This window comes from Myodes glareolus, chromosome 18, assembly GCF_982192425.1.
Source record: "Myodes glareolus chromosome 18, mMyoGla1.1, whole genome shotgun sequence".
NCBI lineage: Eukaryota > Metazoa > Chordata > Mammalia > Rodentia > Cricetidae > Myodes > Myodes glareolus.
The window spans coordinates 50,539,367-50,565,807 of record NC_142043.1 but is presented as its reverse complement, the minus strand read 5'-3'; the positions used below and the strand labels follow the sequence as shown (position 1 = coordinate 50,565,807).

General features: G+C 36.6%; 1 protein-coding gene across 3 annotated transcripts in view; it reads right to left on the bottom strand.

Moving 5' to 3' along the window:
* The window catches only part of Ctnna3 (catenin alpha 3), a 1,405,098-nt gene that overhangs the window by 372,503 nt on the left and 1,006,154 nt on the right, over positions 1-26,441 (bottom strand). For all 3 annotated transcript variants that reach the window (XM_048451587.3, XM_087898188.1, XM_087898189.1), the window contains one exon: positions 227-427. In XM_048451587.3, coding sequence (XP_048307544.3) covers positions 227-427 — 201 coding nt within the window. The remainder of the gene's footprint in view (positions 1-226; positions 428-26,441) is intronic.

The window sequence follows — 26,441 nt, the reverse complement described above, 5'->3', positions numbered from 1 at the left end:
AGACATTTTTTTTCCTCAATGAATATAAAATTTTTTTCCACTGGGGTAAGTTTCAAATCGCATAACGACAGGACACCAAGCACCAATTAGATGGTATAGTGATGTGTTATGTGTGGAATCAAGAGACCCAGACGGAGACTGTTCATCTTTCTGTGGGTGGGTATCCAGTTGCTACACAGATTCCCACGTGAGGAGCCATGTAGCTATGTAGGGGACAGAGACTCACCCGTGCTTGTAAGGACATGGACATTTCTCATCACGCCTTCGGTGTAAGCACCTGGTTCGTAGCTGTCCATTTCCCCTGTGACGATGTGAGCTACTCTTGCAGCTCGTCCTCTGATGGCACCAGCAGCTCGGTCTAAGTTATCGGCATCCTGGTCCCTCAAGGCGATAATGCATTTGTTGACGTCCTCCAGAATGTGGCTTTCTGTAAACAAACAGAGCGAGTTACTCGTATGCGTGCGTTTTAGTCACACAAATGTTGCAAACTTCAGGATTCTTAACTTTTTACTCCAGACAAATATGTCCTGTGGGTAATTATGAGGTAAGATTACAGGGATTTTAAATTTCATTTCTTTTCTTATAAATAGCAACAGCCATAAAATGGAAAATTGGTTTTTGAACATAAAGGTTTAGGGTAGGGAGGTATGGCTCTGCTGGTGAAGTTCTGCTGTACTAACGGAGGGTCTGAGTTGGGGTCATCAAGACCCACTTCTTTTCGGGGTATCTACAGCTATATATGTAACCACAGCACTATGGGCGGGGACAGGGAGAACCCATGGGATTTCTAGAAAGCCAGTCTAGAAAAACAAACAAACCAGTGAGCTCCACGCTCAATGAGAGACTCTCTGCCCTCCCCCAAAATAAGATGAACAATGATAAAAAAGATGGTATCCAGAAACAAGTTCTGTCCTGCTCATGCTCATGGTGTGTGTGTGTGTGTGTGTGTGTGTGTGTGTGTGTGTGTGTGTGTGTGTGTGAGAGAGAGAGAGAGAGAGAGAGAGAGAGAGAGAGAGAGATATTTTGTTTGACATGGGGATACATACCTCAAATACAAGCACTTGAGAGACTGAGCCAAGAAGAATGGAAGTTCAAGACAAGCCAGCCTTACACAAAGCATTAAAAGCCACATTGTAAAACCATAAAGAGTTCACAGTACTGTGGCTGCCCCATTATCTCAAGCAGCTCAGAGACGATTGCCCATACCTTAGTTTTATCAGAGCGAGCTCACATGGGAAGAGTTCCGGAGAACAAGGACAAGGGCTTGGGTGTGGTTCTTTTTTTATTGAGCTATAGACATTTTCTGCTATTTCTATGAAGAATGAGATGAGGCTTTTCATTGGTCTTGCATTAAATTTATAAACACCTATTGGTAGAGTGGTCATTTCACAATCATTAATCCTACCAACCAATGATTAGTATATTTGCATTTTTTAAGTGTCTATCATTTTCTTCAGAGGTGAAAAGATTTCATTTGTATAGGTCCTTTGGTCCTTTTTCCTATAATTGTTTTTTTTTTATTTCAGGCTAGTGTGAATGGGAGTGTGTCCATGATCTCTGCATGTTTGTGATTGGTATATAGCAAAGCTATTGATTCTGTATCAAGCCACATTGTCGAATTTGTTCACCATTTCTAGGAATGTCCCGATAGATCTTTTGAGACCTGTACTGTATGTCATGTCATCTACTAAGGGGCTCGTTTAATTTGTTTGTTCCCTGTTTATAGCCCTGTCATTTCTTTCTCTCTCTAATCCTATGGCTCAAGCAAGGAATTCAGGTAAAATGTTGAAAGGGAGTATGGACAATAGACAACTCTACCTCATTCCTGACTTTAGTAGAATTTCTTCAAGATTTGTCCATTTACAGTCATGCTTATTGAGAATTTCTCTTACATAGTTTTTATTGTATTGAGATATCGTCCCTCAAGCACTACATACCCTAGGACTTTTATCATGGAGTTATGTCAGATTTTGTCAAAGGCATCATCTGTTGAGTTGTTCATGTGACTGTTGTATTTAAGTCAATTTATGTGATTTCTTACATTTACTGACTTGTGTATGCTGTATCATCTCTGAAATTCAGGGATACATTCAACTTGGTCATTACTGATAATCTTTTTGATGTGCCTGTATTCTGTATGTGAGTACTTTATTAAAAACTTATTGAAACAATGAGCCTAACTCATTCGGGAATATTGACCTGTACTTTTTTTCTTGTGTCTTTACCTGTTTTTGTATCTGCATGAGCCTTGGTTTTAAAAATTAGTTTAATAAGGATTTGTTGTAGATCATTGGAAATCTGGTAAAATTCAGCTATGAATCCATATGGCCCTGATATTTCATGGCTGAAAGACTATTAATTATTACTATTATTTCAATTTCCTCATTTGTTACTGATCTGTTTAGGCTGTTGGATTCTTCTTGGCATAATTTTGATTTTCTTTTAGGTTTTCCAACTCAATAGAGCATAGATTTTTAGTTTACTTCCTTAGAATATTCTGAATTTACTTGGTGTTGGTTGTATTATTTTCTAATTATTTCTAATTCCATTAATTTGTGTTCTTTCTTTCTTCTGGTTAGTTGGGTCAAGGATTTACCTATCTTATTTGTCTTCTCCAAGAATCAGCTCTTAGATACTTTGATTCTTAATATTGGTTTCTTTAATCCTATTTCATTGATTGATGCTCTGATTTTTTTAAAATCATTTTTTGTGGGTAGCTGGGTTTTGATTTGGTTTCACAAAAATTTGAGTTATGTCACTTATATGTGCTATTTCTTATTCTTCGATTACAGGTATTTAAAGCTACACATTTTCTCCATAGAATTGTGTTTCATGTGTTCTAGAAATTTTGTTGTATCTTTTTTTTTTACATAAATTTCATTCAGCTCCAGGAATTTTTTCTTTCTTGAATTTTTTCCCTTTACTCATTCTTTATTCTGTAATGAGCTGTTTAATCTCTGTGGCTTTACCTATTTGGTGGAGATTTGCTTGCTGTAATTTTAAGTTGTATTGCATTGTGATCAGAGAGTATACAAAGAACCATCTGAATCTCTCTCTTTTTAAAAATTTTTTTAAAATATCTTTTTTTCCACAGAATTAAGTCCATTAAAAAAAATTCATGTGTTGTTGAGTAAAATGTGTATTCCTTGGTGTTTGGGTGAAATAATTCTGTAGATGTTTGATTATTCCATTTGCTAATAAAATTTCAAATATACCATACCAAATGTTCACTGATCTATTTCTGAACTCTTTTGTGATGCAATGGGTATTTCCATTACACATTGCAAGATTGCTTAGCATTCTGATTCTCCTTCCATTTAGTTTTCAACTGCAGGTCCATCTCTTCTCAGGAAGTGGATAATTTAAAATGTTATTTAGCGGGATGGTGGTGGCTCAAGCCTTTAATCCCAGCACTCAGGAGGCAGAAGCAGGTGGATTTCTGTGAGCTAGTCTGGTTTACAGAGTGAGTTCCAGGCACCAAAGCTACAAAAAGAAACCCTGTCTCGAAAAGCAAAAAACAAACAAACAAACAAACAATGCTATTTCAAGGACACAAAGTGTGTTGTTCTAGACAGAGAACATTTAGAATGTTGTGTTTTGAAAACTGACAATCAGGGAAGCTGATATGAGGCTCCAGAGCAGCTAGCCATTCTTTTAAGACTGGGAAATTGCCGAATTACTGGCAATTCCCATCAATTGGTTATGGCCATCCCAGAATGCAAAGGGTGATTTCTGTTATGCTGGAAAAGAACCAGACCTGGGCTAAATGGAACTGATCTGTCACCCAGAAGCACTCTGTCCCCTGCCAGCGTCTCAGGCTAACTCTACCTTCCATCACCGAAGCAAGCGAGCACAATGAGATTTCAAAAAGGCATTTACAGAAATGTCCATATTATTTTTTTCTTACTTATTTTGTTTTCTCTAATAAAAGTCACAACATAAAGGTCAACTTCACTGCTTCAAGTAATGTAGAAAAAAAAAGAAAGAAGTACAATGAAAATAAGTTTGTCATTATTTGGTCTCCAGAATACAATCTTATAAATCAACAGTCCATAGAGTAGATTGAAACTGTAAGCATATTTTATCTGCAAATATGAGACTGTGCTGAAAAGTAAGCTTTATTTCTCATGAGTTAATATGGACTCTGACTGTAACAATGAGAAAGGCAGAAGGAAAAGGAACTTGAACTGTAGACCATCAACTGAGAAAGAACACAGCACCAGCAGTGCCCCACCTAATATGAGTCTGTGGCAAAATAGTAATAATGTTAATAATAATAATAAAATGTAATTACTATTATATGATAATAATAATGAGGAGGAGGACATAAGCAAGAAAAAATAGAAATTGCTGCTTACTGGTTTCTATTTTCAAGAGCAAAATAAAACGGCATTACTAAATTGGGAAGACCAAGGTGAGCTCAGTTTACCTGGTATATATGAGCCTTGAGAGCGAAGCTGAGTTTAATTTTGAGTAAGTGATATTCATTTCATATACCTGGAACTACATCTGTTCCTTTAAAACATCCCAAAGACAGAGAAGTATTCCAGGAACAATAACTATAATACAGCAAGCTTTTTACCCTTTCCACATAATGTCATAAAATGAAAAAGTAAAGGGGAGCAACTGTGTAAAATAACTGTTATTTGTTTCTATTTAATGATAGTCAGAATTTCTTTTTAGCAAGAATTCAATCTCAGTGATTAATGGCTCTCAAGACATATGCATGTACTACTTTGATAGTAACATACATACATACAGGTCTTCCAGTTTCTAATTTCCTTCCTTTTGCTGGGATAAAACAAGTTTACCAAAAGCAATTTAGAGGAAGAAAGGGTTTATAGTAAGTTGGGCTTCTAAAAATGAAAATTTTCTGTGCTAACAATGAACTGGTAGGGAACAAATACAGGAAAAATATATTTTCAAGACATTTGTAAGAGGCAAGACTAGTATCACAGTTTTACAAATAATTCTTTGTTTAGAAATTTTGTTTAATGTGTATGAGTGTTTTGTGTGGGAGTATAGATTGCACCTCATTCCTGCAGTTGACAATGGCAGCCACAAGAGGGCACCAAATCATCTGGATCGAGCGTTAAAGTCATCTGTACTCTGGCAAGTGAGTGATGGGAATGGAACCCTAGTTCCCTGGAAAAACAGGAGGTGTTCTTAACACCGCTGAGCCATGTCTATTGCCTACAAATAATTCTTAACATTCAGTAATAATCAACAAAAAACTAACCAAATGACAAGCAAAAGACCCAAGCAGACATTTAATCTGAGACTATAAATGTGCCTCAAATAAGTAAATGCAAATATTCTCAAAATGTTTTCTCTCAACTAATTACAAAGGAACGTAATACACACATCTATTAAAGCATTGCGATCCACACCACTGTGAACAATGAATGCTGGAGAGGAGGTAGAGCAAGAGGAACACTCCTCAACTCTTGGAACAAATAAGGTTTGGGGCAACCACAGCAAGAAAGTTTGCCAGTGCTTCACCAGATTCTGTACAGTACAAAAGACTGCAAAATATAAGAATGACACTTCTTGTTATTTGACAAATTGTAAACCTAAGTTCACACTGTACAGGCATAGTATTGTTGCCAAGATGGAGTCAACGAGGATGCCCTCCAATATGTGAATCACCAAGCTTCAGAACATCCAGTGACCTTTAACTGGTAGAATACATAAATTAAACAATGGAGATTCTTAAAGTAGTAAAAGCGTCTGTATCATATTTTAATGGTGAACACATCTCAACCTGTACTTGTTAAATCCATAGAATCTACAATCTAGAGTAAACCCTGACATGGATGTATAATTTAAATATGTGACAACTAGAAATTCCATTGATATTGTTTTATCAATAAGAATGGGACCAGAAAGATGGTTTGGTCTACAAAGAGCTTTCCCAATTCCACATGTATCTCTACAATACCACGTTGGTTAAACATGTGGAGATATATTCTTTTCCAGGACTGTTGGGTAATAGACTCATTATTTCACTCACTGTTTACACACCCAGGACTGATCTTGAATCCATTTCCCCAACATGGAGTCGTGAATGCTGGGATTATAGGCATGTGTGACTGTGCCCTATTCATCTTTTATGTGGTGATGATGATGATGATATATAATATGTTTACAAATTGGTGTAAACATTATAACAATTGTGATATATAGGTTTGGTATATTTAATTTGTAGTTAGAAAATGGGGTTCCACACTAGTATCATTAAAATTTCAATAAAGTTTTAGTATTCAATTTTAACTCTTAATAGAGGTTTGTCCCTCTGCAATCATACCATAGACATTAAAGTCTCATGGAATTTGGCAATATGGTAATTCTATAGGCATCTTGTATGGATATTCTAAACATGTAAAGGAAATTGCATGTTCAGACTATTTTTGAAATTTTACATAAAATTTACAAGTGATCATTATACTATATGTAATAGTGTATAATTTGTAATTGTTTAGGAGGTTAATTTTTATTTCAGAGCTCACAATGATAGAATTCTCCAAACATAAACATGTTGGATCTATATGGAATCATTATAGCAGAGGTAACCTGAAGCCTCATTCTAGAAATGTCACCAGGATTAGAAAATAACAATAGAAAACTAAAATAACCAATGAAGATTAACACGCCTACTTCTGAGCTTTTGGAGAATAAGATCACAAAACTGGGTCCCTTCACTTGCTGCTACCCCTGCAACACAAACAGGAGAAACAGTCAAGCCGACCTTAGTCATTCTCAATCCGTGCTGATTTCATGTTAATTGTCTCATTGCTTCCTCTCCCGTAGACCCAGAACCTATTAACATCTAATAACAAAACACTGAGTGCAAAAACAAACAAACAAACAGTAGCTGTGAGGATTTTACCAGCTGGAACATCAGGACTGCCAGCAGGAAGAGACAGTAGCGAGCGGTGTTCTAGCATTCTGCTGCATGTTTTAAAAATAAAAATAAAAACAAAGCGACGCCATTCAGGATAAAGGTACTGAATGCCTCTTTAGTTCTTAGATACTCTTGGGGAAAACTATATTCATTTGGGTGTTATTTCTTGGTTCAAAATACAGGATAGCTTTAGGGCCATAGTAAGACATTTTAGCACAGTTATGTAAATTTAAGAATTACTTTAAATGACATTCTAGAAATTGGTGGCAGAGAACAAACCCTAAGAAAGAGAGGAAAAAACCTGAAAATGTGATAAGAAATGGGCTGCCTAATAACTGGCATTATTTTTATTTTCCCCAAGGATATTAATATACTAATCAATTCTATTGACTAACGTCTAAAACAGCTTCTCTCCACATGAGTAAGGGGACATGCTACCTTTATAGAGGGAAAGGTTACTATGGGGAATATACCTTAGAGAAACTCACTTTCCCCGTCACCAAATTTATACAAAATTGAGCATAGCATCCTCTTGTCAAGGTGTATGGATCTCCTATATTTTGGTCTCATATATCAAACAAATCATTCCCATGAGACACAATATTGTTCTATATTTTATTTGTAATTATTGCAAGGAAACTAAAATTAAAATCATACCTACCTGACTCTGTCTATCTATTTATCTATCTATCTATCTATCTATCTATCTATCTATCTATTCCTATTCCGGAAGAAGTGGAAAACAGTGTCATTATGAAAGCAATAGAGTCTCTTAAACAGTGTATGAATAACTCACTTAAAGAAATAAAAGAGAAATATAACAAAAAAGATTGAAGAAATGAGTAAAGAAATGAAAGAGAAATATAACAAAAAGTTTGAAGAAATGCAAAATCAAAGGGAAATGCAAATCAAAACCACTTTGAGATACCATCTTACACCTGTCAGAATAACTAAACTCAAAAGCACCAATGATAGTCTATGCTGGAGAGGATATGGAGTGAGGGGAACACTCATCCATTGTTGGTGGGAATGCAAACTTGTGCAGCCACTGTGGAAATCAGTGTGGCGGTTTCTCAGGAAACTGGGAGACAACCTCCCTCAGGACCCAGCAATTCCACTCTTGGGAATATATCCAAGAGATGCCCTATCATACTACCAAAGTATTTGTTCAACTATGTTCATAGCTGCACTATTTGTAATAGCCAGAACCTGGAAACAACCTAGGTGCCCCTCAATAGAAGAATGGTTAAAAAAGGTGTGGAACATATACACATTAGAGTTTTACTCAGCGGTAAAAAACAATGACATCTTGAATTTTGCATGCAAATGGATGGAAATAGAAAACGCTTTACTGAGTGAGGTAAGCCAGACCCAAAAAGAAGAAAATGGTATGTACTCACTCATAAGTGGATTCTAGCCATAGTTAAAGGTCTTTGAGTCTATAATTCGTGATCATAGAGAAGCTAAATAAGAAGGTGAACCTGAAGAAAATCATATACTTATCCTCCTGGATATTAGAAGTAGACAAGATTGCCAGGCAAACTTGGGTGCACGGCGGTGGGGGAAATGGAAGTAAGGGGAGATGGTTAGAGAGAAGGGAGATGGGGAGGATTGGGGATGGCTTGAGGGAATGGGAGGTGGGGAGGGAGGAAGGATGATTATGGGAGCAGGGAAGTTTATATCTCAACTAAGGGAACCATTTTAGGGTTTGCAAGAGACTTAATTCTGGAGAGGTTCCCAGGCCCAAGGAGAGGTCCCCAGATTGTTTCCTGGGCAGCAGAGGAGATAGTGCCTGAACTGGCCTTGGCCCATGAACATACTGATGAATATTTTGCATGTCACCACAGTACCTTCATATGGCGAAGGATGGAGATAGAGACAGAGACACATATTGGAACACTGGACTTAACTCCCTAGGTCCAAATGAGAAGCGGAGGGAGGGAGATCGTGAGCAAGGAAAGCAGAACCAGAGGGAACCTTCATCCGACGATGGATGGAGATAGAGACGGAGACCAATATTGGAGCACTGGACTGAGCCCCCAGTCAAAAAAAGTCCAAATGAAGAGCAGAAAGAAGGAGAACATGAAAAAGGAAGTCAGGACCGCGAAGGGTGCATTCACCCACTGATACAAGGGGACTGATCAAATGAGAGCTCACCAAGGCCAGCTGGACTGGGACTGAACGAGCATGTGATCAAACCGGATTCTCTGAATGTGGCTGACATGGGGGCTGACTGAGAAGCCATTTACAATGGCACTGGGTCTTGTTTTGTCTGCATGGACTGGCTTTTTGGGATCCTGGTCTGTGTGGATGCTCACCTTCCTGGACCTGGAGGGACGGGGAAGGAATTTGGATTTCCTACAGGGCAGGAAACCTTGACTGTTCTTGGGAATGGTGAGGGAGGAAGAGAGGGAGTGGGGGGAACGGGAGGGTATAGGGAGGAGGGGAGGAAGTGGAAATTCTTTAAATAAATAACTAAGGAAAAAAAATACTTTTTTTTTTTTTTTTGGTCTCCAAAACTTATAAAGAGACTGTTGACATGAAAAACAGTCCCACACAAAACCGAAGTGATTTCCTGGGACCAGGATACTACATGCTGGTCCCATGCTGGTCCCATGCTGGCCATGGCACTATGATCAAGAAGTTTGGCCAAGACACATTCTACAAATGTCCCCATAACCGATGCTACTTCCCTGGAGTCTAATGTACTAGATTGCAGCCAATTCATAAAACTAGGAATAGAAGCAACTGGAGGGGTGGGGGTGGAGTGATGGGTCAGTGGTTAGGAGCACTAGCTGCTCTTCCAGTGATCCTGAGTTCAATTCCCAGTAACCACATGGTGGCTCACAGCTATCTATACATGGAGGCAGAATGTTGTATACATAATAAATAAATAAATCTTAAAAAAAGAAAAAAAGAAGCAATTATGGGATCAAGACCTGTAGCTAGTAGCTGGAGAGATTGCTCAGTAGTGAGTAGCATGTTCCGCTTTTGGAGGACCAAGTTTGGTTCATGGCAGCTACATTAGGAAGCTCATGACCATCGATAACTCCAGCTCCAGGGTACTTGGTGCATTCTTTGGTCTCTGTGGGAAGCTGAACTCATGTGCACATTACCTCCCCTTCCCCACACATACACACTCATTTAAAAACAAAGAAGCAAACAAAAACCCGCTGTTAGAATGAGGGGTAAGCAGCTAAAATGTTATTGAAGTTGTAAAACAAACATTGAGTGTGCTGTGTGTGTGAGAGTGTATGTGTGTATGCGTGTGTTCAGACAAAACAACATGCTAAGAAATCTGTATCTTTATTCAAGATCTTTTAATTTTTTTCCCTTTTAAAATGAAAAGAGAACAGTTAACCTTTGCGGCTTATGCTCCTTTTACTTGCAAAACTCCACTGTCGGATCATCTAATCACACCAACTTGAACAAATTCAGCGTTATTACCCCAACAGCCTTGCCTGGAAGGCCATTGCTCGCATTGAGGCATCTCTGCATGAAAACCAGATTCGCAACATCTGGTCTGATTCCGTTTTCCTTTAATTTTCATTTTGTTGCCGTTTCCATTTTATTTCCTTTCCCAATCATGTTTGTTGAACTGCAAATAACAATTTTCACTGGCCTATGTGGTCTTTATTGCACTGTCTGTGTTTAGGGTTAGTAGTCTACCCTGTTGCTTCCAGTTAAATACGAAATAGCAATTTATATGACTACAATTACCCTGGCTTTCTACATGTAATTGAGAATGTTAGCAAAACACATCTTTCTTCCTTCCTTCCTTCCTTCCTTCCTTCCTTCCTTCCTTCCTTCCTTCTTTCCTTCCTTCCTTCCCTGCTTCCCTCCCTCCCTCCCTCCCTCCCTCCCTCCCTCCCTCCCTCCCTCTCTCTCTCTCTCTCTCTCTCTCTTTCTTTCTTTCTTTCTTTCCTGTTTGTATTAATTACACTAGTCAAGCACCAGTTAAAACTGACTGGGATTATTACCTTGGAGCTATGGATCCGTGGGCTTTGATTTGTTTCCCTGCATCTGGGTGGTTCGTGTCTTCCAGCAAAGTCAATTACCAATAGGTTTAGAAACACACTGATCACTGAGAGCAGAGGCACTTCATCAGGAGGTAGGAAGCACTATAAACCAGATGTAAACACAGTGCTCTGATAGTCAATAGTAGATTCTAGTGCATGACCTCAAATTCCATCCTATGACTGAGTTGCTGCATAACATGTCACCATATGAGAATCCTTAACATTTGCATCAAACCTTGGACTAGAAATTGTCAAAATATTTCATTTCTTATGAAAGAAGAACAAACTGAAATATGGAATTCATTTTTTAAAGTCTTGCTGTAACATGAATCAAGGCTGTCATGAGAAGACAACTACCATGTGATCCCTGATGTCTGATACCGTGCTTTCAATAATTATGTTCTATGTGGTGGACATTAGTTGTATCTTAATGAAACTGCAACATGCACATCCATAAGTGACTCAGGTGAGTTATAGTTTCATTTCTTCAGTGGTTAATTTTGATAAATTACATATCAGCTAAAAATCTGAGGACATATGAAGGTAATTTTGAGGAAATGTTTCCAATTATGTCTATTCTCTTAATTCCCAACACAGGCCTAGCCCTCCCTGCATTTGGAGGAACAGCAATGAGAAAGGCAGAAGGAATCCTAACCCCATGGGTAATGATGTGATGATGGAGGGTATTTACCCTCCCAATTTTTTTTGGAGCTCTCTGGTTCATCATCACAAAGAATGAAAATGTTGTAGGAAATATTGTGTGATTTTATGTAGACTGAGAGAATATTTCGTGTCCAATATTTATGCAATATACTCCCTTCAAAGGCTATTCAGTTGCCAGAACTTTCAACTCTATGGGAAAATTTTTCAAAATTTATGTGACGTTTGAATGTCAACTTTTTTAGTTTTCAACATAAAATTTTATGATGAAAAGGCTCTTGTATCTATTATTGTAAGCTAATCTTGATAACCGGGATGCACAAAGCATCGTGTGTGCCATGCACACTTTGTTATCTCCCATATTGTGTCCCGGGAACACAATGAAACAATCACTATTATTGCTCCCCTTCTTATCAAAGAGACAAACAGTATCCCAGATGCCTATTCCAAGTTCAAATGCTGGTATTCAATAAACGAGAGCGCTGAGCCTAGGGCAACTGACTCAGGTTTGTTCCAAGGCTTTTCTGTGTTGCTGCTGTATTATAAGGATGTCAGGATAAATTACAATACAGATATATTTTTCATGGCTACTAGGAAAATAATCAGAGATCATTGTTTTAATGTCTTGCTTTCTTACATTTCAAATTGGTTTCTGAGAAAGTCTCTCCTCCTTCTAAGAACATTACAGATCTAGAACTCATTAAGTTGGCTTTGTCTTATTAAACAACTGTGAATTTTCTCTTTAGAAGGTCCCCCTGATAGTAATAAGAGCTTCTCATCTGATTTTCCAAGAACATCAAACACCAGTGAATAGATTTATGCAATAATGGGAAACACTCAATTACTTTAACAGAAAGCTTTATTTAGGGACAGCATTCTAAGTATCCTGGGGACTGAAACAACTATAGTTAAAAGAACAAAAGCAAGGGTAGAAGATTTGAATCAATTCATCATTTTTATTATGCACTCCCGACTTTACCCCAAACGCGATTAAACATCATATTTCAGTGGCATTTATGGTGACTTTGCCACTCCACTTTATAGCAGCCTGTGCATTTATCAAGTGGATGGCCAGCCTCTATGCAGTACTGCCTACCACCCTTCCTGGTGATTATAAGAACAATCCAAGAAGGGCTGTGGAATCTGCTGTCCTTTGCATTACTCGGAATACTATGCATTTCTTTTTCCTCTTACCTCTTTAGAGAGCTGCAGCTGTAAGATAGGCTCATATTTATTTGAAGCTAAGAGATCACACCAGCAGTTCTCAGGTATTTATGTGTTTACATGCACTAATCACCCAGACATCTGCTCTAACAGTTTCAAATTGCTTTTAAAAATTTATTTGAAGTATTATATTGTTTTCAAATGGTAGCTCCCCCCCAATGTAAACTTAGAGTTTGTTCAATCCTATATGCTCCTTGAGTAGACGTGAGTCATATTCCAGTTATCAAATGAAGGCTAACCACTAAGCATTAAAATGATCTTATTGCTATTCAGGGTCAGGTATCCAGGTAGACAGCTATGTTCATCCACATCTCTCCATCATTATACAATTTTCTAGTGTTGATTTCCTTCCTTCATACTCAAGTTACCAAAGGCTTCCTACACTGCTTGCATCTGTCCCCAAACCTTTGTCATTTCTAAATGCTCCTCCCTCCTCCCATTTATTCCCTCAGAAAAACTCTGGCAGTTTAGTGAAAATGGCTTTGCAAATTCAACCTTTGGATTAGGAAATGCAATCTAAAATGTCAATTACTGATACACAGATAGTTAATGATAGCATTAAACATTTTAAAAAGAATAGTCTATAGTAAGGTAGCTGAAAACAAAGATACAACTCACAGGCTGGTTTAGAGAGAAAACTTTCATCGGGGAGTTCTTCCTCCAGACCCTATATGAACAGACTAAAACACACAAATCACACTTAGTTGACTGACCCCCTGAGCCCTACATTGGATGAAAATTTACGCATATATATATATATATATATATATATATATATATACTTATCTATGTGTGTAAATTTCTATCACATGTGTGCATGCCCATGAAGACTAGAAGAGGATATCAGGTCTCCTGGAACTGGAATTAAATGCACTTGTCAGCTACTCAAAGTTGGTGATGGGAAGCAAACTGGAATTCTCCAGAGGGGTCTCGAGAGCTCTTAACCCCTAAGTCTTTTTTACAGCACCTATAATATAATGCAATGTAATAATACATATATATATGCATATATATAAACTTTTTGATTAAGAGTGCATTGATACAAAATTATGGAATTTCTGATAGTATTCTATCAGCATGGTTTTAATATTCTACTAAATCTACTTCCGTTGATATCTCCTGAGTATTGTGGTGGTGCTCTATGTGCCAAATAGTTAGCTATGCCACAGAAGAATGACTAATGATTGCATCTTCAAATGAGAAACTCGGAGTAATAAGAAGATATCAACTAGAAATTTTTCAGCTTGAGGATTTATCTCACCTTAACTTTGCTTCATATTCTTGGGTCAGTTAGCACAGCTTCTAAATTTCCACCTTGCTTCATCTCATTCTTTCCTATCTAAATTCCTCCACATAATTTCTGAACCTGCTTTATTAAAAATTGACTGGGGATGAACCCAGAGTTTTTGTCTCTCCCATTATTATGGGAAAAGCAGGAGAAAAGATCAAATCACATAATATGTGTGTGTCTGTGTGTGCATGCGTGCATGCATGTATGTATACACAACCAAACCAAACTGATACAGTGCAAGAATGTGAAGTCTATTATCAGTTCAGTTTGCGGCATTTAAATTGATAGTCGTTCTTGTATCCTGCCACGTTACTAAAGGTGTTTATCAGTTTATTTATATGATGGATTACATTGATAGATTTGCGTATGTTGAACCAGCTCTGCATCTCTGGGATGAAGCCAGCAACAGGTGAAATCTGCCAGCAGGGGGATTGTGAGTATAAGGGATCCTCATCTGCCCTATTCCCCAAAGAAATACCTAAGCATGGAACAGCAAAGTGCTAAAGATTGATGATTATCCCTTTAAGGTAATAATATTTGTATAACATTCTAAAGAATGCAAAATCTAAATTTAAGAACCTGAACACAAACCTTGAACCGAGGGACTTCTCTTCACTCTTTTCTACCAAACAAAGCCTTGGAAAGAGCTCTGACACCTCCCTTCCCACCCTCTCGACTCCCTACACCCGAGGAGTTCCATGCACCCTACGCCTTTCCTGCTTTTCTTCATTTCATGCCGTGTTTTCCACTCCCATGCCCCAGGTTGTTTTCCAGTCCTCTGATTGATCTTTACTCAAAGAACTCAGCAGCAACACATGCAAATGCATCCATATTTTAAAAGACTGTTAAATGCTCTGGTTATAAAAACCCCACAGTGATGCTACTGAACTGATTCTTAACAACTGGCATAGTCAACTTCTGCCTTCACTTGCATGGTCTCCTCTCAGGAAATTCCAACATACAAACACATTCCATCCTCACTTGATTAATTGGGCAACCTATCAAATCAAATGTAAATAAAGGTATTTTAATATGAAAGATTGAAACAAAATATCTGGCCAAGTAGTTCAAATATGAAATTTTAAAACCATAACCCTCATGTAAATGTAATATGGATATCGGGAGAAATTAATTCAGAAACACGTCATGGACATGACCCTCTGGTTCCAGTTCTATGTAGCAGTTAGTGGGACATCAATCTTATTTCTTCAAATGGCATTTCTACAGATTTCCATTTGGGAAGCCCTGCCTTCACACACTGTTCAGTGTTAACATTTCACAATTGCTCTTCAGAGGTCAGCATGAAATGCAAATATTCTGTATTTTATAGTCTTCACAGTTCTTATGTAAGTAATGTCTCTCTTCATAGACTGAGCGGTGGTTTTGTTTCTAAGGTAAGTTACCAACTTCCCAAAATGACCTTGTTCAAACAACTTTGGTAGGTGGGAGCCTGAGTTAGCAGGATTTTAATTTCAAGACCAGTTTACACTGCAGAGAAAAATGTCTCAAAATTCAAAAGCAAAATAAAACAAAAATACTTGAGGACAGTTACTAATATTCAGCTCAATATTCTAGTAAACAAAAGGCAATTTTAGGCATGCATTGTTGAATTATTTATTTCACTTAAGATGCCTATTTTTCTATGTCTTTCTTAATTGTAGAGTGTGTATGGGCCCAGATTCCAGTTAATTTCTAAAAAAGTAATGTTAACATTCTTTATTTCTTGTGTGATAAATCTTCTGATACCTTATTAATGCCTGGTGTTGCTTGCCAGGTCCAGCATCGAAAGAGTCATTGTTTGATTTTTATGGGTTAAATACTTGGACATTTGCCACCACCAAGTAGTATATTTTACTTGAGTCTGTATTATGAATGGTTATTTTGTTTCATGAAACTTGTTTATTTTATCTAAAGTTTCGAACACATTAAAGTTTCCTTCTTTAACAGTTTTAAATTATTCTAAATTGCTTTGGGGATCCTTAAAATATCCACAGATAAATGCTAAAATGGCATTTTCCTTTTCATTATTTTTAAGTTAACATACTACTAATATCCTCTCCATGGATATTTTGGATTTAAATACATTTTACATGTTTTGAAATGAATTCTCAGTGAACTTAACATCTATATATTTTTAATTTACCAATGTTCTCTTCAGCCTGTCTGGTTAATACAAATATATTGCTTTCCAAATTGTCTATCTTTTTATTACTAATATATAATTTCATCAGAATGAGATAATGCAGCCTATATTAGACTAATTCTTTGAAACTAAATGAGATGTCCTTTTTATATAATAAGTGGCCAATCTTCACTTAGTTCATGTATGCTTGTTTCCCAAGGGATGAGAATCATCCAATGGAGATGACCCCATCAATAGGGAACCTACAGACAGAACAACAACCTGCCTTCTCTTCTCTAGTCTTCTACAGGCGGGAACTTTGAGAGTAAGCAAAATAGATATTCGATGCTAACAGGGTTAGTTCAGTGGCTTCTCCATAATGACTGAGATAGCTATCAAGGGTGACAGACTAAAGAAACAAAGGAAAATCAAATTGAAGAGGCACACTCTTTTCTCACATTCCTATGGTTGAACTTTTAGTGCTTACCCTGTTTTTTATTTTTTTAATTGCATTTGGTTTTAGTAGCAATCTTCCCTGAGCTATTTATTGTTGGAAAGGCCTTCTTCATCTTCATATTGCCGGTGTCTGAGTCATATGAACAGATAGAGTAAGTATTCAATAAATATTTGTTAACTGGATGAATGGATTTCATGAATATGTATAATGTGCTCATGTAACAGAGAAATATAACAACTTTTGTATTGATGATAAGAAAGTTTAATAGGAATCGCTCTTTTTGCAGTTGCAAACATGAGGATAGCAATAATAAACCATCCCAGGATATGTCTTAATAGTCTGCTGTGGTTCAAAATGAAGGCACTATAATACTTAATACTCTGAATTCTCTCTTATTATCTAAGTGGTTTTGACAAAGGTGTGTCTGACCACACACTGAAATTTAATGACCTGAAATTCAAATTGATTAGATCTTAACCTTAAATAATTCTAGCACTGTAAATCCCTAGTGTTATAAATCTTAACATAAATTAATCTATAGCAATGTGGCAAGGATAAGAAAGAGAAGTCCTAAGTGTTACAAAGGAAGCTCATACAAGCAAAACCCTTTAAATCCTCTTTGACTGATTGAAATTCTCTTTTAATATATCCTTAGGTAAATAGTGAATGACACGAATAATTGTAATTCATTTAAATGTAAATTGTTATTTTAAAAAGAACTTTTCTCCCCCTGAGATAAAAATTTTATTATCCTAAGATCACATCTGTGGATTTAGGAAATAACATGAGGCCAATTTCAAAAATTACAAAATCAACTTCTTCGACACATTTTCCCCTGTGCTGCACTTTCAATTCTCAGCAGTGTGGCTCAGAAAAGCACAGCAGGCAATATACTTCAGAATAATTCCCTGGAATTAGACCTTCATATAAGGAAGAGACCTGGTGGGCAACATTGAAGTCTCTATGCTCAGAACAGGCGTTAGCAACATGCTACATTCCTACATGGGTTCCGTGAACACAGACAAGCCTTTCCCAAATATGCTCTGATAAGGATAAAGTTTTACTTGTCCACATCATAGACATCTTTAAAAGATAGCATTGTTTTTCACAACAGTGTTTTTAAAGCCCAAACACCTAACTTAAGAAGAATATCTGATAACAAATATAACGAATACTTTGTGTTTATTAAGAAGTTACTATATGCTAAGAACTTCATTTATTAAGCATTGTTCGTTCCACTTAGTCCTGTCAAAGTACCTGCTGGATAGACCAGGCTCTTTTTCCCCATTTTTTGTTATTTAGGAAAACTAAATTATAGGCAGGTGAAATGGGTAATAAATGGTGGAGCTAGCATTGATTCCCTCAGAAAACTCTGCACCACATGCCACCTTTAATGTTTTTGTGCCAAAAACAATAATTCCAATATCACCAATTGAAAATTTCAGGCCAGGACATACTATGATACAATACTCCAGTTATTTCCCTACCAACTCAAAATGTTATGGGAAATGTTTGGCATCTCTGAGTCTATGTAAAGCTGTAAATTACCAAACTGCATATGGATAGCCAAGGAAGTCCTACCTATTAGACTCAATTAGAAAATAATAATCAGCCAAAACAAAGTCGGTCACAACTTGGTAGAAAAGGAATCCCTTACCCTCTCTAAATCATGGTCCTAGCCAACTTACTGTTTTAAAACTACATAAAGAGAAGAACAATTTTTAAATTGTAAAATTATGTGTTCTTGCTGTCCTAAGTTGCTTTTCTATTGCTGTGATAAAATATCATGAACAAAAGCAATTAAGGGAGCCATTACCGAGGGAAGTCAGTGCAAACACTCAGGGCAGGAACCTGGAGACTGGGGTGGAAGCAGGGGCCATGGAAGAACACTATTTACTGGCTTGACACCCATGGCTTTCTCGACCTGTTTTCTTACAGCATTCAGGATGACTGGCCTAGGGATGGTATCTGTTATAGTGTGACGAGCCCTCCAACTTCAATCACTTATCCAGAAAGTGTTCCATAGGCATACCTACAGGCCAATATGAGAGAGGCAACCCCTCAACTACAGATTCCTTTTTCCCCACATAGGTATGTCACATTCACAAATACTGCCCATCACACTTTTTAACAAAAAAGATTATATCTATATAGTATATCTAGAGCTATACATTGTATCTATGTATTATATATGTGTAACTCTATATATTACACATATCATACCTATATTATATCTATAAAATATAGGTAATATGCCTATATATTTTATATACTTTATTATACCTATATATTATATCTATGTAAAATATAGGTAATATGTCTATATATAATACAATATATTTCTAATAACAAACATTAAAATAATAACAAAATTGTTTAAAGGACTTAAATGAGCAGGTAACTAAATTCTATGTACAGACAATATCTCAGATAAACCATTCCTATGAAAGTCAGGTCCCTTTTTAAACTGTTTAATGACATTTTGGTTTCTTCCCTTAGACCTACAGTAATACAATCAAATTGACTCCTATATTCAAACAGTTGGGCTAAGTTCAGTGATGATTACTAGCTCAATAGGCTATCAGCAGGTTGTAATAGAACTGGATTTAGATACCTAAGTCACAAATATCAATTTTCCAAGTTCTATTTTCTTAATAGGAGTTTTTTAAAAATTGATGATACTAAGGGAAGTTCACAGTGAGAGACAGGAAAGTTTATTTGGGTGATCAATACTGATTAATACCAGAATTAGTAAATTATGCCTGTGCTAGGTAAACCTTATTGCAGAAATACTTTAAACATAATAAAATATATTGCTAATTAATAGGTATTTTTAATAAGTTTTAGACTTGTTTGACATTTAAGTAGAAAAAGCTGGAGATGGAGACCTTGGAGACATAACTCCATCTCTCTAAGAGGCTGAAACAAAGAAATATGTGTAGTTCAAGAGTTTGGGTCCAGTCTGCAAAATACAATAGGATGCTATCTTAAAGAAATGCTTAATTAATTAATTTAATGAAAATTGAAGGTGGAAAAGTGCTTGGATTGCGCCTTGCTTTTTAATTAATTAATTTGGTTTTTTTAAATTTCGAGTATGGTATTTGTGTTTCTATGTATGTGTGTGTTTTGCGGTATATGTGTGTATATGTGTGTCAGTGTATATAGGGTACATATACCCATGTGTATGATATGGAGGTCAGAGAAAGATACTTGGAGTCTTCCTCAGCTTTGAGAAAGGGCCTCTCACTGAACCTGAAGCTCATAATTTCATCCAGGCTGACGGATAAGCAAGGTTCTAGTATCTGCCTTTATCCCCAACATGGAGGCCATGCCTGACCTTATATAAATGCTGCAGATTTGGATTCAGATCACCTTACATTCGCTGCGAGAGTTCTTATCAATGGAGACATTTAGCAGGTTCCTGCTCTCTCAGTTTCTTTGCCAAAAACCACAAATCTACAAACTGAGATTTACTATTTAGAACATTTAAAGTTAGAAGATATCACAACTGTATATTTAACATGATATCTATAATTGAGTATGATATCAAATACCTGAGCTTGACTATTTCCTAGATTGAAAGCAATCAGAATATAACGGCTGACTTGAGGAAATAATTGATGAAAAGATGAGTGAAGTGCAGACATGATCAAAGACCTTAGAGACAAAGTACAGACATGAGGAGGCTCAAAAGACACAATGTAAGTGTTAAATACGTGTGTGGAGTGACGTTCAAACTTATTAGCTATTTAAAAATTATAACAAAAGCAATAACTAAAGATTAGCATTTTAATCTATAAATCTTTAAAAAGTCATTTTAAACTCACAATATCCAGTTGTGTCAAAGTATGTAAAAAATCATAAAGTGTTAAATTGTGAGTCAAGGCCAAAGAAAGCTTTTGGAGCCAGGAAATTCTGGGACTATGGGACAATGGTCTTGTACCCTGTAAAGATTTGTCACTTGTATTGCTTTAATAAAATACTGATTTGCCAGTAGGCAGGCAGGAAGTATAGGCAGGGCACCCAGAATAGGAGAAGTATGGGAAGAGGAATGGTTATTCTGTAGTCATCATTCAGACACAGAGGAAGAAAGATGAGAATGCCACACTGACAAAAGGTACCAACCATGCACAGACAAGAATTATTGGTTAATTTAAGATGTAAGAGTTAACTAAAAATGCCAAAGCTATTAGCCAAACAGTGTTGCAATTGATATAGTTTCTGTGTTATTATTAGGGTCTGGGCAGCTGGGAAACAAACAAATAATCTCTGCCTACAAAATTCATTTCTTAGAACCCATAAAAGTCCTATATATTAAGAAATACTTTATTGATGCAGCATATAAAATAACTGTAAGAAACATAAAAGTTTGAACAACAGAATATATGAAGAAAAACAATTTATCTAACTAATAGTTAAGTACAAAACCTTCAAAGTTATTAGAAAACTAAATTATAACATGTAAAGGTATGTGTTACTTGCAAGTATTATTCCAACCAATTGTAAAAATCTTAGTGCAATGATGATATATTTCTTTAATTTTATGAATTAGTAAAATACAATTAAAATATAACAAAATAGTACTCTTTGCACGTGAATATTAATATCTTAGATTAATATGTTCTACTTATTATTTAAGATTAAATGGTAATATTTCTATCTTCTGTCCTTAAAAATACTGTTGCATAAACAAGAGGTATAAATGGACCACTACTCCACAACATAAAAAATTTGTGCTTGTGTATGTGTATACATGTATGTGCATGTATTTGTGAATATGTGTGTGTACATATGTATGTGTGTGCAAACCTAAGTGGGTATGTGCACATGTGTATATGCATGTATGTATGTATACTTGTGTGTGTGTTTGGGGGAGAGCTGCTACTGCTTAGGGATAAACCTAGAGTCTTGTGAATGTTAAGCAATATAAGTTGAACTTCATCTTTAAGCCCCAAGGATTGAAAATCTTCATAAGTAAGGTGTAGTGTACATTTCCTATAGAGTGTCACTCACGATTAACAATGATTATGAAGATTTTTATTTTCAGATTCTATTCCCTAGAATATCAGGGATTTCTTACAGCAAATAAAATAATTACCTTAGCTAATATGACACAAATTAAAATGAGTAATAGAATATTTTGTATAATGTTTCTGTTAGAAAATAGATCTGAGGTAATGGACTAACATAGAAGATGATCTGGGTAATAAACTGAAGGGCTCAGATTGTGAGAGATTTAAATTATATCTTTAGAGGAAATTAAAGAATCTCAAAATGGAAGATTAGACTTTACCTCAACAAAAAGGCAATTCATCAAGCCAATGTATTATACTATGTTATAATGAATCATTAAGGCATGTACTAGGCTCATTTGTAAAAGTGATACACTAAATCATTACATTATGTAAATATAGGTTGGCCAGCATATCATAGAATATATGTATTGGAATTCAAGGAGAGGATTAATGTCATTCCCACTAAGTCACAAACCTCCTTATTTCATTCCTATCAAATCAGAAGAAAGTATGGCTATCTGTGCTGATATAGTTTTTGTTGATATTGCAAAACCAAGTTTTGATAAAAAGGGGCTTATTTTACTTTACAGGACACAGTCCTCCATCTATCTAGGGAAGCCAAAGCAAGAATTCAAATCAGAAGCTTGAAACCCAACCAAGTAGAAATGCTGCTTATTGCTTGTGTTCTCTGGCTTGCTCAGCTACCTTTCTTTTTTAAATTAATTTTTTATTTAAATAGAATTACATTGCTTTCTTCACTCTATTTCCTTCCTGCACCCTTCAGTATATTCCCAACCCCTCCTGTATTCCATCCCCAAACCCTCAAGTTGATAGCCTCTTTTCCTTTTATTATTATTGTTACATACATATATATGTATGTATATGCACAAATATATAAATATTACCTGATGGGTCAAGTTTTGTTTTTTTGCGTATATAGTGTTTAGGGGCTCACCCCCTGGTGGCTCATCCCTGGGAGAGGTTATTTCTCCTTCTTCCAACAGTCATTGGTTCCCTGTAGTTCTTTGTCTGGGAGTTGGAATTCTTGAAACTCATCATTCCATATTAACATGTCCATTGATACTACTGTTGTTCTGGTCTGTCTACACAGCCATTGCTGGAAGAGACTGTTTCACAATAGACCTACTCATGTCTGGCTCATTACACAGCACAGTCTCACCCGTCCAGGGAGGTCATCACCAACAATCATCTGGATCTTTCTCCATAAATTAGGAAGTAAGAAAATGATCCCACCAATATGTACAAAGGCTAAGTTGATGGAGAAAACTCTTAAAATCAGGTTTCCTTTTTACAGATCGGTCTCAATTTCTGTGAAGTTGTTAAAAAATAACTAGGGCCTTATCACACGTCATGTAGCCTCAGAGCTAGGCTTGGTTAGCAAATTCTCAAAATGATAGAAATAAGACCAATGTTTAGACTATTAAACAAATACTAGAATAGATAGCATTGTTCATAAGTCTTTTGCAGTTATATTTAGGTTTTAGATATCTGTAGGTAAAATTAGAGAAATAAAATTGGGATCATGTTACAGTCATAAAACAGCCTTTTGCAGTGCAATATATTTTTCTTAATTAATCAATTTAAAGATGCATCTTTATGTATAGACACTGGTATTTTTAAGCTATTAAGTATAAGAATATGCCTACCTTGATGATGCTTATTGGTTTGTAATAGCTTAAACATAAGGTCTTTTATATATCTTTACAGTTGTTTACATGATAGGTAGCATATCAGTTCACTTGATGTTTAACATTGATTTTGTTCAAACATAGTTTGAAACATTCAAAATTAACCAATTGATTTTTTAAAATATAATAACTGGTTCTCCCAAGACGGGCCTTCCAAAGTCTCAGGTGGCCTTCATATCTCTGCAGAACCTACCCCAAAACAATTTGGGAGAAAAGTGAAGTGTTAACAGCCATAGATCTGGAGCCAGATCTTGAACCACTGTAGTCTAACTAGATCTTTGACAAGAAATGGGTGACTCAACTCTCTTGGGTTTATTTTTTTTTTTTAGTATAAAATATATGTATAAGGGAATTAGAAAAAGGCCTGGGTCAGAAAGAGTGCTTTAAAAGTGTTTGTTGGCTGAGCCGTTCTTCCCAGAGAGATCCTTCCTCTGGCGAAGGACGGCTATGCAATCGGAGGCCCACATTGGAGGACCGGATTGAGCCCCCCGAGGTCCGGAGGGGGAGCGGAAGGAGGAGGAACATGAAAAACGAAATCAGTACTGCGAGGGATGCTATCACCCACTGATACAAGGGAACGGATCTGATGAGAGTTTACCAGGGCCAGCCGGACTGGGACTGAACGAGGACGTGATCTAGACAGATTCTCGGAATTTGGCCGGATTCTCTGACTGTGGCTGGCCCGGGGTCTTTCTGAAAAGCCATTGACTATGACACTGGGACCTGTTTCCTCTGCATATGCTGGATTTTGGGGATCCAGTCTGTTTGGATGCTAGCCTTCCTGGACCTGGAGGGAGGGGGAGGGAGCTGGAGCTTCCCACAGGGCAGGAAACCCTGACTGCCCTGGGGGACGGAGGGGAAGGAGGGGGGGAGTGGGGGGAGTGGGAGGGTGTTGGGAGGGGGGGCGGAATTGGAAACTTTTATAATTTAATAAAATTTACTATAAAAAAAAAAAAAAAAAATAAAAGTGTTTGTTAATAATAAGTTTTCCAAACATACATGTTACTCTTAGTAGATTCACCTTTACAGATCACAAAGCTGAGAAGATTCTATTCAATTTTAGATAGGGTCTTGATTATACACCCATCTGAAACTACCTTTTTTCCAGATTGAACTCAAATTAACTACCTTTGCTTTTCAGCCAACTAAGTGTTGAGATTGTAAGAGTACAATGCCAGACAGTACAGTTGCCCATTTTTAACCTTAAGAAGTCAGGCATCCAGTTTAGATTTCTCTAGCACCAATCCAGACACTAGAAACATATAGTTCATAAATTTGGGCCAAATTCTTACTTGCAGGCTCCCTTGCTAAATCACCGAAAAGAGAATGAACATTATTAGCAGGTGAACTGTTCAGGTTTGGGAAGTACCATCACCCAGGAAAATCAGCTCAGGCTACAATCCAAAACTTTAAACAAAACTGTTGTTACATAGGGAATAGGAAAGAGAGCCCACTTTGAGTTAACTATCCATATAATATATTTTAAAGCAGGGAGTCCAGATACGCCATTGCCATTCAAAGATTAAATAAAACTCCCCAACTTCAGACTTTTGCATGACTCACATATAAGGGCAATTTGTCCTTTGAAACTGTCACTACAAAAATGAATTTCACCTTTTTACAGATATCTGCAATAAATACTTTCTATTTTAAAAATTTCATTTTTCCGAGAATATAGAAGCTCTGTATACTCAGTCTCAACATACTAATAGCTAGGAATAAATAACCTTCTGGTGGGACCAATCTAACGTAACAATTGTAGAATCAAGGCTGTGCATCTGACAAGGTATAAGCCAGGTCTCTGGTAACTGGTGAACATATTTAATTTTTGTTGTCTGTGTTTTCAGTTTTGTAGTTCAAGCACAGCTCTTTACACATTCTAGGAAAGTGATCTCCTACTGTTCTGAGTGTTCCATTACTGTTCTATCTGCCTTATCCTGGAGAACTTTCATAAAGCATCAAGTAAAGAGAATTAGCCATATTCACTCCTATCCATAATGGAAACACTTATAAAAGTATTTATTTTCTAAGAATCTTGCCCATTGTTATTAACTGACACTATTATAAGTCTAAATATTAAAGGACACTGTTGAATTAAACTGTATTATTTGAATACTATTTTCATTATTTTAGCTAAAATTCTTCCAAAGATTTTAATTTTTCTGACTAAAACCAACACAAAGTTTTCTAGTTAGTCATAAATGTCTTTTATAGCTAATCAAACACCTTGATATTTTATTTCACAAGTCCAAAGGGTTAATTTTATATATTAGATTATGACATAAACCCAACTTGCTTACAAGAAATAAGCAGGAGTTTAGATCCTAGAAGCTATACATAAATCTGTGCATGGGGCACCCAGGTCTGTAACCCTAGGGTTTGGAGAGGAGTTACAGAAGAACCTCTCAGGCTTATGAGCTGCCAGCCACGCTCAAGAGCAGTGAGGAGTCTGTCTCAAAGGGATGTGGAACACTTATATCCCCATTTGGCCTTCACGTATGAATTCGTAGTACATGCATATATAAGCAATCTAACAACCCATATGAGAGAGACACACACAAATATATATAAAATCATAAAACAAACTTCAGATCCTAGAAGAAACAAACCCTGAAGTGTTTAATGCTAGATAAAGGGGAAGAAACTGAGGAAAGTTTAAAGGAAGCACCTGGAGTATACATTTCAACACAGAGTTCCCCTATCCACACGTGCTCAGTGCTGACGGGAAGTCTACCGTGTATATTACCAACAACTAATAAAGAAGCACAGAGGAGGCATGAAGCAACTCACACATAGCGAATCACAGGGGCCCTTAACTGCAGGCACCCACGTGATAGAATTTCTACAAAACAAATCAGCATTTTGTTTTTGGGTGTTTGACTTTGATATTTCAACAATTTAAAGTAAAAGTGACTTATTCTGCAGTTACAGTTTTGACTTCATAAATAATGTTAAGTCAATGATTTCAAAGGAATGCCTTGGGGAAGGCGATTTCTATTCCAGAAAAGGACGTGATTTTTTTTTTTTTTTTGGATTCATA